Source organism: Colletotrichum gloeosporioides, assembly GCF_011800055.1.
Source record: "Colletotrichum gloeosporioides strain Lc1 chromosome Unknown consensus_16, whole genome shotgun sequence".
Classification (NCBI taxonomy): domain Eukaryota; kingdom Fungi; phylum Ascomycota; class Sordariomycetes; order Glomerellales; family Glomerellaceae; genus Colletotrichum; species Colletotrichum gloeosporioides.
Window position 1 is genome coordinate 650,577 of NW_025544661.1, and position 12,682 is coordinate 663,258.

General features: G+C 53.0%; 5 protein-coding genes across 5 annotated transcripts; 2 read left to right on the plus strand and 3 right to left on the minus strand.

Moving 5' to 3' along the window:
* Nucleotides 1-227: 227 nt before the first annotated feature.
* Nucleotides 228-2,796, minus strand: GCG54_00012929 (uncharacterized protein; the record flags this gene model as incomplete). The annotated part of the gene is made up of 9 exons (XM_045412795.1): nt 228-624; nt 681-855; nt 911-1,287; nt 1,339-1,359; nt 1,410-1,530; nt 1,590-1,623; nt 1,680-2,472; nt 2,531-2,591; nt 2,658-2,796. The coding sequence occupies 9 exons, from the start codon at nt 2,794-2,796 to the stop codon at nt 228-230; spliced, it is 2,118 nt and encodes a 705-aa protein (XP_045268801.1).
* A 1,053-nt stretch (nt 2,797-3,849) lies between these two features.
* GCG54_00012930 (General alpha-glucoside permease) lies at nt 3,850-5,580 on the minus strand (the record flags this gene model as incomplete). Its single annotated transcript, XM_045412796.1, has 4 exons — nt 3,850-4,842; nt 4,901-5,243; nt 5,312-5,378; nt 5,433-5,580. 4 exons carry the CDS (start codon nt 5,578-5,580, stop codon nt 3,850-3,852), a joined length of 1,551 nt encoding a protein of 516 aa, XP_045268802.1.
* Nucleotides 5,581-6,431: 851 nt separating this feature from the next.
* GCG54_00012931 (Non-reducing polyketide synthase ausA) lies at nt 6,432-7,726 on the minus strand (the record flags this gene model as incomplete). Its single annotated transcript, XM_045412797.1, has 4 exons — nt 6,432-6,983; nt 7,077-7,372; nt 7,447-7,563; nt 7,660-7,726. 4 exons carry the CDS (start codon nt 7,724-7,726, stop codon nt 6,432-6,434), a joined length of 1,032 nt encoding a protein of 343 aa, XP_045268803.1.
* Nucleotides 7,727-8,108: 382 nt separating this feature from the next.
* On the plus strand, nt 8,109-9,217 carry GCG54_00012932 (uncharacterized protein; the record flags this gene model as incomplete). The annotated part of the gene is made up of 2 exons (XM_045412798.1): nt 8,109-8,411; nt 8,471-9,217. 2 exons carry the CDS (start codon nt 8,109-8,111, stop codon nt 9,215-9,217), a joined length of 1,050 nt encoding a protein of 349 aa, XP_045268804.1.
* A 767-nt stretch (nt 9,218-9,984) lies between these two features.
* On the plus strand, nt 9,985-12,084 carry GCG54_00012933 (uncharacterized protein; the record flags this gene model as incomplete). Its single annotated transcript, XM_045412799.1, has 1 exon — nt 9,985-12,084. The coding sequence occupies one exon, from the start codon at nt 9,985-9,987 to the stop codon at nt 12,082-12,084; it is 2,100 nt and encodes a 699-aa protein (XP_045268805.1).
* Nucleotides 12,085-12,682: the final 598 nt, after the last annotated feature.

A 12,682-nucleotide genomic window follows, 5' to 3' on the forward strand; every position in this document is an offset into this window, starting at 1 on the left:
GGCCAGTTACTACTTAAAGACGAAGACGTGTCCGCGTTCCTACGCCTCACGGCAGTTATTGCACTTGTGTCGGCATTGTTTGTTGACAAACATCAGAGTCTGAGACGGCGACCGTCGTACATCTTTCCCTTCATTGGGCACAGGGTTACGACGACTGGGAAGGAAATTGAGAACATGAACTGGATCCCGCAATCAGGTTCATGATTAAGTCATATTCCTTGATTCTTTTACATGGTTCTTTGATCATCCAACGCCATGAACAGCGAATTCGTTCCCTCGAAATCCGCAAACTGCATCGCAAACCCAAAGTCCATCTCATTGTCGAGGATGTTCAAGGGGCCCCAATAATGGTTCAGTTGCAACATTGCATCCGCGGGTGGCATGGCTGGTATCATAGCCGCGGACGGTGTTGATGCCGAGAACTTCTTCTCGGCCTTCTCAATAGCTTTATGCAGAAGCTTGGCCGATCTCAAGGCCACTACGCACTCGTCCATGGTCTCGAGAATTTCTATGGCCATGCCGACGAGTTTAAGAAGGGGTTGCAGTTCTGACTCTACAGCCTCTTGAGTGACATACACCAAAATCATCGAAGCCGCAAACACCGTGTATGTTGTGTTGTAGAACCTATGATTGATGTCAGTCAGGTGTCCGAGCGAAGTTCGTAATCAGTGAACTCGTACCATGTGCGGAAGAAATCATGATGTTGATAAGTCTGGTAGATGATTTCAATCGTTTGCTTGGCAGATTCAAGACACGTCTGAATGCCCTCGTGTGATCCCGGGATTGATGCACGCTCCGCAGAAGACGACGTGAGAAGTATCGAGCCAAAGAGGAGAATCTTCAAGTTGAGATAGCCTGGCACACCAATTAGCGGGTCGTTGTGTCTGAGGATACACGGCGGACAGCTTACGCATAGTCAAGACGAGCCGTTGCCTCTTCATCCATTGAGCCTCCTTGGCGCTCTTCAGTGAACGCGGCTGAACCGTCCCTGTCGGCCGAATCGGCTCCGGAAGGCTCTCAACCCACTTTTGCAAGTCTTGATCGATCTGGTGCGCCAGGGTAACCGTTCTCGGAACCGTCGTCTCTGGCAAGTAGATTCCCAAGCAGATGCTTCTGATGACTTTTGAGTAGTCCACCATCGATTTGATGATGGCGCAAGACGGAGGATCCACGAGGTCTGAGCTAGATGAGTACTCGTTTTCTGTTTCACCAATAATTGGAAATTGTCGGTTGTGGTAGAGGTCAGCTCCTAATGTGTCAGGTCTGCCCATCGAGAAAGACATTTCGCTTTCTTCAAGTTAGTAGTCTGAGGGAGGGTTGAGTAATCTGGAGTCTTACGTTTCTAATGAGTATAAACCCCTGAATTTTGTCAGCATTCAAACTGTTTGGAGAGCATCGGCTGTCCTTACCACCACGTTCTCGTTTCAGCTCTTAGCTCTGCTGGATCTTTCTTGCATCCTGGGCCAGGTTCGCGGTTGATACCCATTGCCAGTGCTGTTCTGACGGCGAGTCCAACGTACATGTACGACCCTGATCGAAACTCATCAGCTCAGATCAACGCAGACTCGTCCACATGTACAATTACTCACAATGCGCGTTCAACTCATTTTGACAAACTTTCGCCTTCACAATTGTCAGCATTATCTTCCTAGAACCAGCCTGCGTCCGAATCAACTCACCAAAAAGAAGTAGCATTGGACCATTTCCAGATCAGTGACCATTCCCAGTTGATCACACCGCCTCTTCGCCTCGTCAAAGAACCTCCTGCTCCATTGCAGGTTCTCGATCCCATCAATGGGCTCATCCTCTCGCACTCCAATAAGGGCGCCCAAAGACAGAATGCTGTAATACAAAGCTATGAAACTCGATGGCGTCCGCGCAGCTTCTTGGTTCGACCAAATCATCTCGCAGCGGTCGAAGAAGATTTTCTTGTCGAGGATAGGATGCACATAGTGTATACTAGAAAAGAAACTTTGCAGGAAATGCCGGCATTGTGGGTAGTGAGTTACCGGCCTCGCAGACGACCTCTCCTCACCAGTGTGAGCTGGTCCTCCCTGGGGCTGATCGGCTGCCGGTGATGAAAAGGCGGGATTGTGAAGATTTGATAGCAAAGTTCCCGCATCTGAGTCCAAGTCGTTCGATATCACAGGCTCTTCACCGGTTCTCTGCACATGTGACAGAAGAGCAACTGACGACGAGCTTCCGTAGAACTCCACGTTCCGAGTGTGTCGGTTGACGCCGGAAACCTCTTGGCCAGCAGCATTCCTGGAGCGTGCATTTGACGGTGAGCCGACAGTCGTGCTTCGTGATGGGCGCCGTTGGAGGCTGCAGTCTGCCGGTGAGAAACCCTCGGCTATTTCGGGAATAGTTGCGGATACCGAGGCGTTGTCGTCTGTCGATTGAGCCTTCTGGCTCTGAGACTCTGCGAGAGCCGAGAGGCTCTTGACCTGTTCTTCAAGTTGTCTCACATATCTGTCGAGGATCAGCAAAGCTTCCGCTAGACTAGAGAGACTCTAGATGAGATACGTACTCCGGTGTGTAATGCCTCCTCGACATGTCTTGGCCTTTGTAGACACATGTTGCGCCGCGGTCTGAATTTTCACGTTAGTCGCCACAACAAGCTCAATTGCGGGATTAAATTCACGGGGAAAACTCACTCTTGCAATAGGTGCAAGGATACAGCTCATCGCACTTGTTCTTCTTCGCCCTGCAGAGATCGCACGCTCGAGCGGCCCGGGGTCGGCGGACCTTGATGCCAGAGTTCTGCGTCGTGCGCTGGGCCTCTGCAGAATCCATCCTCTGTAGCGACTGAAAACAGCGAGAACTGCCCGCCCGTGGGACTGCGAGTCGTACGTGAATGACTTCAGTATCGGAACACCCGTCTTTCGCTTGATAATCTGGGCCACTCTTCGATTCGCGAATGTGGGAAGACGGGGGGTGCTACAGAGATTTGTGGTTGTATGCAGAAAGTGCAGAAGCTGTTGACGCCCGCCGCGCATCCGAAACGCAGCTCTGCCGCAGGAACGTGGGAACGATCAATTCTCCACTTCCCCGCACAAGACAAGCGGCATAAGACGGCAAGATGATGCGGGGACGGCGTGTTGTGGGGTAAGGTTGCGATCGCGGAACCCTTCTTCAACAGAATTGCATGTGTGTTTATTGGTAAGCTTGGTCAGCTCCTCCTCAGGCCGGGGGCAGGCTTGACGGGCTTTGAAGTGGATGGCATGGGGGATCTGGCCGAGCCGTCCTGTTGAGTTGTTTGCTCAGCCTGCTTCAGTCACGAAGGGGCCGGTCATGCGCGAATAATGTTGAGCTGAATCGTGCGCGGAAAGGGGTGTTCATCCAACGCGTTCAGGGGCAGCAACCATAACTCGCTGCAATATGACAACTCAAGATTTTCGTGTCCTCTTCTCTTTCCATATCAGATGAAATCCATGTTAGTAGTATCGATCTTCACTCTGAGATTCAATGCCAGAAACAAATGCGACCTTGAGCTCCTGGCCAGCTCTGGCAAAACCCCTTGTTCCGCTTACTAAACCTCCAATAGAGACTAAGGAGAGTCATGGCCGACTCCACTCGCAGCCGGCAATTCCGGTTTGTTTACGTCGGCTTTGCCGCCGACGTTGCAGCCCGCGAGTAGGGCCGAAATCAAAAGTCCCCAATGTTACAAAGCGGACGATCTTTACGATCCAAGTCATATGCACGAGCAATCACAATGGAGAAAAACTGATGGAACTTGCAGCGAGACCCGCAAAAAGAGTTTCCAGCACTACCCAACGCAGTTTCGTAACTTTCGTAGCTAAAATGAACAAAAACAACTCAAAACAGGACCCCCTGTTTCTACCCGCATCACTTGGTATCCACCGGCCCCTCGTTGAACTGGTAACTCTCAAACTTGCGCGCCGAGATGCGCATGTCGAACATCTGGTCCAGCTCCTCAAACGTCCGGCCCTTGGTTCCTGGAACATCAAAGTAGAGAACCACCAACATGATAACGCCCATAATGAAGAAGATCCACCCAATGTGTCCGCCCATGTTGAGCTGATCGGAGTTGAACAGGTACGGCAGAATGATGGTCCAGATGGTGCTGACGAAGGAGGAGAAGGCCACGCCAATGCCAAGGGACTTGGCACGGAGCTTCGAGGCGGAGACCTCGCCTGCAACAGCCATGGATGCACCGACCGCGGGTCCGTAGGAGATAGATGTGAAGATCAGGGCCACACCGATGGTCAGGAGCGACGCGTTCGTCTTCGGGAAGGCCGCCGCGACGCCCATGGTGAGGTACAAGCAGACGCACACGGTGATACCAAAGAACATCAGCGGGCGGTGGCGGAACCTCATCATCGAGAAGGCGTTGAGGATGGCAGAAACGAGACCAACAGCAATGCCGACTTGCACCAGCATGAGCACGGTGTGGCTGTCAAGACCGGTCTGGTTAAGGAAGTAAGGGGCGTTGGACGAGAGAACGGCACCAGTGACTTGAGGGATGTAGAAACAGATGAGGATAATGCGAGTTCTGCGCCAGTTGGTTCCCTTGAAACAGTCCACAAAGGAGGCCTTCTCGGCGGCAAGACGGCGTTCGGCTTCGACGTTCTCGATGATCTGGTTCAAACGGGTGTCGATATCTTCTGTGGCACCAGAGAGTCGCTCCAGAGACCGGCGAGCCTTGTCGTGCTTGTTCTTGAGCACCAGCCACGTCGGTGACTCGGGCATAAATGGCAAGCCCAGGGCGAGGATTCCGGGGAAAGCCCAGGCCGCGGCGAAGACAACACGGAAAGCTGACTTGTCCATGATCGCGGTTCGGGAGAAGCTGGATGAGATGGCGATAAGGAAGCCCAAATTCTGTTCGTGATTAGTTAGCGTGGCTGTCAACTGGCGTCTACTTGTAAAAGACACTTACCAGCATGATGGTGTTGACCGAGAGCGCAATGCCTCTGATGGGCAGAGGGGCAATCTCAGAAACATACGTCTGGGTGGTCGCGGTGAAAAGACCGACAGAAAATCCAGTGACAATCTTGCCTCCCAAGAACTGAGAGGGAGTTTCTGAGACGTAGCTGATCGCAATACCGCATGCGGAAACGACAATCGCCATCGCCATGACCGCTCGGCGACCGAACCAATCTTGAACGTACCCAGCAGTGAATGATCCAAAGAACATCATCGTGTTGTACATGGCGTTCCATGCTGACTGCCAGTACGCCGGAATGATCAGAGCTCCATTGACCTCAGACGCAAAGGTCATTCTGGAAACACGTCGTTGTTAGAAAGGCTCAATGAAGCTCTCGAAGCGGGATTCAAATTGTTGACTTACTGGAATGCCGGCATGGCCAAGCATACTGACAATGCGAGGTTCTCGAAACCAACCAGACAAGATCCAACTGAGTTGCCAATGTTAGAGTTGAGTGTCAACCGTGATCGGACGAACTACTTACCGTTGGCGTACAGAGTCCAAAGAGCGATCTTTGGATTCCGACGCAAACATTCCATCGGACTCATCTGGCGGTCGGCCTCCCGAAGGGCCTCTTCATTGTGCGTGACATCCACCTTGACGTCGTGAACCTCGTCGCGAGGAGAGTCCATCATTCAGAGTCGTTCGCCTAGTAGGCGGCTTCGACCGCGTTGTCGTCGGGTGAGTAGTAACGCCGACCCGGTGTTGGTTCGGTTGTGCTTTACGTTCCTGCGCAATGCACAAAGGGTATCAGGGTCTCTGTCAAGGATTGCTGTGAAGATCTGTGGTTCAGACGGAGCGTCGGCGGCTTGACCTTCCGATATGGTTGTTGGCAGATCTAGATTGTCAGTCGATGGCAAGGTGTTGATGGGCTGATTGACCACGGAGGATTATATCAAAGTTCACCGACTCGACAAGCAGGTTCCTGCGACGCTGGCCGGGATCTATCCGGGCTCGCGGCCGGAAGTCCCGACTGCACCCCAGACTCTTCTCCAACGCTTAGGGTGGCGGGGTCCCCGGATGCTACTAGCCACTTTGGCCCATCGGCACTTCAAATTGGGCCAAAGCTTGGTTCTGTCACGCTTGACACGTAACTGCGCAGGTGATCGCACACTTCCACCAGGCCGAAAAAATGGGCTTGTCGTGTCAAAATGCTGGGTCCTCAGCCACCCGCTACGCATTGCACCGAGAACATGCAGCACGGGACATCCGGGCAGGAGTTGCTTTGTATTCGCAAGCCTAAGCTGTCAATGCCAATTGACTTTCAATAGCACTTCGGATGGCAGGAGCCAATCACGACACAAGACGGTCTGTATACTAGCCCATGCGATCACGATGGTAGGGTAGAGGCTGACTGACAACCCCCAAGAGAAATTGAGTGTCTCACTCTCCGGATCTCCGAACCGGGTTGTTGGCACGAAGAACGCATGATGCAGCTAACTTATTCTGTATCAAACTAGCTCATGAATTGGATGCATTTGGGTCATTTGATCAAGCTCTCAAGGAAATCGAACCCTTCGCGCTGGAGGTTCCAAGTCTGAGATCCGACCTTCATCTTCGCCGCAAAGGTATGTTCCTCGCCCGGAATTTCCCTCAAAACAGATTTGACCCCCTTTTCTTGCAAAGTCTTAAACAGCTCCCTGCTTAGATCAATGGAGACCATTGTATCCGCTTGCCCGTGGACTATGAATGTCGGCGGGAAGGACGCGCTGATGTTTCTTATGGGGTCAACCTCGTCCCAATTATGGGATGGGACTATCGTGTTCATGACGTTGCCATTGGCGATTTGCGTCATCGCAAACGCCTGTCGCGGGTCGTCAAAGTTCGGAGGACCCGGGGCCTGTCCTTCGAGGGAAACGCCACCCAGGATAGGCACCGGGTCCTCATCAAACACTTTGTTTAGGAACTCCTCAGTCAGTCCTGAGGGAAGTCTAGCAGCGACATGTTCGAGCCTCTTTGTCCAGAACGGATCTGTAAAGTTGCTTGGGCCATACATGTCGTAAATTCCAGCGACAGGACGGGGAACCCCAAACCCCTGAGTTGGTTCATCTCGTCAGCGCCATGTGTCACCTCGCTAATCTGGAGAATTGCCCCCTCTGAAGTCTAGTTCTGAGCTGCATGAACTTACCAAGCTAAGCGAAAGTGTGCCGCCGGATGAAGTTCCAAACGCAAATACGTGATCGGTGTCAATAGCATATGACCCCTCAGCTTGGGTATCAACGGCCTTTTGCAGACTGCCATCATACACCCAAGCAAGAAGGTCACGGCAGTCCCTCATGGGTCCATCGAGCAAGGAGACTTGGGGACAGAGCCGGTGATTAGGAGCCAAGACGATCCATCCTCTGCTGAGACAGTCATCTACTTGGTCTCTGTTGACCATCTTTGAGGAGCCTAGCATGAAGGCTCCTCCATGGATGTTGATGACTATTGGCAAGGCCCACATTAGTCCGAAGAAACTCCTGTGGTGCTGTAAAAGGCAGTCATGGGTCAGAACATACCAACCGGATGCGATGCCTTGGCCTCCGCCGGCGGGGGCAGGTAGACATCCACATCGATCTCTTGCTGACCTATGGTCTTGTAAACTGCGCGGAAGGGGGGCTGGGTCGTCATGGCTGCTGTCGTGCTTGGCTTTCATACGGGAATCTTTCTGCAAAGAGGAATCTCGGATACAATTCCAGTCTTAAAGTCCGGGGTAATAGTGCGGCGGGGACAACCTAGATAGCTGAACAAGAAATCGTCGCCTGTGGACCTTCGTGAGAATTCCCTCCGAGCCGGCATTCCGGGGTGTGGAGTTGTGGCAACTCGACCTCGAGACGGCGGATGTTCCGCGGGTGTTCCGGAAATTGTCGGGAATTCCGAGCATCCGCAGACGCCGCTCTGATATCCCGACGTTAGAGGGCAATAAGGCAATGTGGTCCCGGTGGGCGTCCCCTCACTATTTCGGCTCCAGGACCGTTGCGAACGCGGGGAAACGCAGCTCTAAAAAGAGGCTCGACAAGCGCCCCAAAAGCACTCATCGACAACAATTGACCCCTCATCCCCTCATCCCCTCATCAACTCGTTCACACGTGCAATCAGCTTGCAGCCCCCTTGCACCCCACACATACCGCATCCGCAAACAGGCATTTCTTTCCCTGATTATTGGACATTACTGCCCAACATGAGCATTCCGGTCCACTCGACTCCCCCTGACGCCAGGACGACGTACATCATTGACCAGCTCGAGGGCGAGCGCGTCACGATCCCCGGCAGCAAGGGCGTTTTCAGAATTCTTGCATCTTCAAAACAGACAAACGGTGGCATCGCCGTCTTCTCCAGCGGTGCCGTCCTTTCTGATGCGCCCGGTTTCCACTGGCACGCGGAAGCTCACGACGTCTTCCTCGTTACCAAGGGCTACTTGAAGCTATGGAACGGTGACAAGTGCAGGATCATGGGTCCTGGTGACTTTGCCTATGTTCCCCCTGTAAGTCACACCCGCCCGAAACCCATTCCGTGTAGAGGTCGAATTTTAACAATCAATAGAAAGTTATTCACAACCCTGAGCTCCTGGGCCCTCATACGGAAACCTTGGGCTTGGTCGCCCCTGGTGACTGGGTAGACTTCTTCCGCTATGTCGGAGAGACATACAAGGGCATTATCGTACCAGAAAACGACAACCGTGACCTTAAGAGCTTGTTGATTCCCAAGGTCATGGCCGCAAAGGACCGCTTTGATGTTCACTTTGAGCGCAACTACACGCCTCCCGAGGTCTCAGACTGGCAGGAGAGCGAAAATGTCCTCCCGGGACCTCTGGAGCCCTACTTCCTCCGCGCAAACACCGGCCCCAGATACATTCTCGGCGGTGTTCTGTCGCGCCCTTTCATCAATGCATCGCAGTGCAGCGGCAAGTTCGCCATTACCAGCCTCGAGTCCTCTAAGCTGTACGCAAAGTCACCTCTCTCAAGGTGGCTGACGTTCCCGACAGTGGACCACTGCTTCTGTGTCCAGGAGGGTGTGCTCAAGATCAAGCTGAAGGAGTCTGGAGAATGGACCGAGGTCCGCGAGGGACAGACTCTCCTGGTTTCTGCCGGACAGGCCTTTACGCTCGACTTTGGCACCCGGTTCGTAAGGGCTATTGTGTTTACGAACGGCCCTGGCATTGAGACCTTGATTGAGACGGCGGGTGAGGCATACTCAAGTTTCGTGCTGCCAGAGGAGAGCGTTGAGTGGAAGGAGGAACGCCTCTCGGAGGCAGCCAAGACTTTGGGCGTTGTTGCTGAGGCGTTGTAATCTCGCAGAGACACGTGGAAGCATTCCGAGACTTGAGCATTGAAAGAATGGTGCACTCATCTGAGGCTATTTTATAGAACTTGCATTATGATTAGCAGACGTTTGAGCGAACAATCAGAACTTGATAAGGTCACTTGCACGCTGGGTGCGTTCAAGGTACCTAGTGAGAAAGACGACGAGGTCTCAAGACTGAAAATACGCCCAACAAGCGACCTGCTGCTTCGGCAGCTTGAGTCTCATGATAAAACTTTTGATAAGCCACTGAAGATGAGTTTCACAGCGCTTATTTTGAATGCTCTAATTTAGATTTGGTCGTCTTTACCCAGTTTTCTCTCATTTATTTCCTTCACTTTTTGATTTTTTTCATACCCTTTAAGTATTCTAGAAAGAGAAGATTCTTACTAATAAACTCTAAGATAGCAACAGTCATCAACTGAACTCATCCATGCAACTGTATTCGCGTCAGCATGAAGATTGGATGAGTTGAACAGGATGCATTAAAGAATCTCATAATGCTTCCAGGCAGATTGAGTGAGTGAGTGAGTGCACCGACGACGTGCAGCCGGCGCCAGGTGGGGGGCCAGCAAGGGAGAGAAAAAAGCCATCAGGGTCACGTGCTCTGGCACTGCCAGCGCGTGACAAATTTCCACTCGGCGCCCGGCGCCAACGACCAAACCGCGTCTCACCCAGACGACAAGCCAGCCCAACTAAAAACCTTTCAACAAACGACGAAAGGCCTTCAACTTTCATCAGAGCATCCACGAAAAATGACAGACTCATCAGACGAATCCGCCACCGAGGGCGTCGGCCTCGTGCAGAACGATGCATCCGACTCGGAAAACTCCGTCGACTCTGAGGTTGAAGATCAGGGCACCGGCTTCCTCGACGTCGAGGCTTCCGAATCAGGCGACAGCGACTCCGAGTCCAGCGACGACTCATCCGATGAGGAATCAGACTACGACGACATTCTAGGGGCAGGAAGCAGCCGCAAGGCACAACCCAAGGCCGTCTTCACCCAGTTCAAGAAGCTGCCTATCGAGCTGCGCCATCGCATCTGGCAGTACTTCTGTCCGGACCTCGATCGTTCACCGCGCGTTCTTTCTTTCCAGATGGTTTGCTCGCCGACGCAAGATGTTATCTGGGAAAGCGCGACCCTGGATAACCAGATCCGGGCGGTGGACGCGATGCTAGGTCTTCACCAGGAAAGTCGCGAGATCGCGCTCAAGGCGTTCCCAGACACGCTAGCCATCCGCGAGGGCCGCCGGATCGTGCACTTCAACAAGGAGCGCGACATTGTGCACATCAACGGCCACAGGAAGGATTGGGCTCACAACGCCGTCATCCCAGGGTTTTCAGAAAACGTGCTCCACCTCGCTGCAGATATCGACTACTTCCAACTAAAGGAAATGCAGACTCTTGCATCCTTTCCCGAGGTGATCAACTTTTACAAATTCGAGTGGCACAACGAGGGACGCCCCCCAAAGAAGCTGCGATGGTGCGCTTCGGACAAGATCCACCGTTACGAGATCCAGCAGTTACAGCGAGAGTGCCGGATTGGCGAAGACCTGCACTTTGTGTACTGCTGGCCTGATGTCGACAAGCACCCGGAATTTGCCGCGAAACACGCATCTGAGCAGTTTGCGGCCATGGACGGTTTGGACGAACTCGGCGACGAACTCCGGGAGACGATTCTGGAAGGAGACCCTGATCTCGAAGCTGAGACTGTCGGGGAGTGGGATGTCATGTTTGAACAGCTCTGCGACATCAAGTACTGGCGAATGACATGCTTCGGTTGGGACGCCGCGGACAGGTTTCCCGCATTTTTGGCAAAGCACGGCGACGCACGGGAGTACGACCCCAATGAAGACGAAGAAGGCGACGACGTAGGGGAATCCTCGGAAGAAGACGACTCGGATCAGAATGAGTACGAGAGCGACGGTATCGACGACGCCACCATCGACGAGGAGTCTGTGAATGAGGACCCGGACGTGGATGACCTTGAGATCGACGGCAGCCAGGAAAGCGAAGATGAGGAGGATGGTGGCGCTTCTGACTTTGGAGGATTCTCACCGCTGAGAGATGAGGACGGCGGCAGCATGCTTGTCGACGGCGATGCTTCAGCGGCACAGTTCTCAAGTCCCGAGCCGGAAGCTGCAGCAGATCGTCCCCGTGGGCGAGGTGGTCGGCCTCTGGTGGTCCTTGATGATGATGATGATGAGGAGGAAGAGACCGAGGCACAAGACTCACAACCCCCAGCCAGAAGGCGACGACGTGAATTCATCAAAATCGATTCCGAGATCGACGACGAAGACGATGAGGAGGAACAGCCGGCCCAAAGCACAACTCGGCGGCGACGCGTGGTCGTATCCGACGACGAGGATGAAGATGAGGAGGACGAGGCAGAGAAGCTTGCACGACCGGCTGGCAGACGCGCTCGGGTACTACCATCAGACGATGAAGAAGAAGACGAAGATGAGGGCGGCGCAGAGGTTGGCGACGATAAGGCCAAGGATGAGTCGGACGGGGAAGAGGAACCGTCAAGGCCAAAGAAGCCGCTCTCGCTCGCTGAGAAGCTCCAACGCAACCGCCAACAAAACCCAATATCCGACGAGGAGTCTGAAGAAGAGGAAAGCTCAGAGGAGGATGCGCCACCCAAAAAGATGTCGCTCGCCGAGAAGCTCATGGCCCATCGTCGCAAGAACCCCATCGAGACTGAGTCGGAGCCTGAGACGGAAGGAACTATTGGCGTTGATGATACCGACGATGAGGAGGATGAAGAAGAAGACGAGGACGAGGAGAGCGGGATGTTTATGAACATGGCTGAGGAGGGCGAATCGGGCGACGAGCAGAATGAGGATGATTACTAGACGCAGGAAAGCGATTCTTTCTCGGGCTTATTGACGTCCGCATGTACGATTGGATGTAACAGAAAACGCTTCCTTAGATATTTTTAATTCCATGAAGATCAAAGTTTTCCCGCTTCGTAGCAAACCAGAACAAGCTCCACTGAAAACCACAGAAGCACTTCAGATTCTTTTCTATCTTGAAGGGGGAAAAAAACCATTCAAGGGAAGACCAAGATATAAAAGTTTTCAATTTCAAACGTAGCAAACTATCGCAAGCAGGTGCAACCTACACCCACAAAACCCCTTCCAACATTTTTCAAAAGAAAAAAAGTACGAAGTCAGTTCAGCAGACAATAGTTGACAAAAAGAGCAAAAGTTCGGAACAATCTCGATTGGGGTGCAGAGTCCCAAGGGAGATTCGAACCTATGAAACTCACCCGAAGGTTGGTTTCTACCCTCACTTTGACTTGCCGCTGGGCTAAAGACGGCCTCTGGAGTTACGGATGCGGCCGGCCAGGACGAGAAAACTAGACGGCTACCTTGACTATAAAAGAAGGAACGTGTGTTTGTGGTGAGACCGTGAGGGTTGATGGGGTGGCACCTGGATGGGCGGAGGACA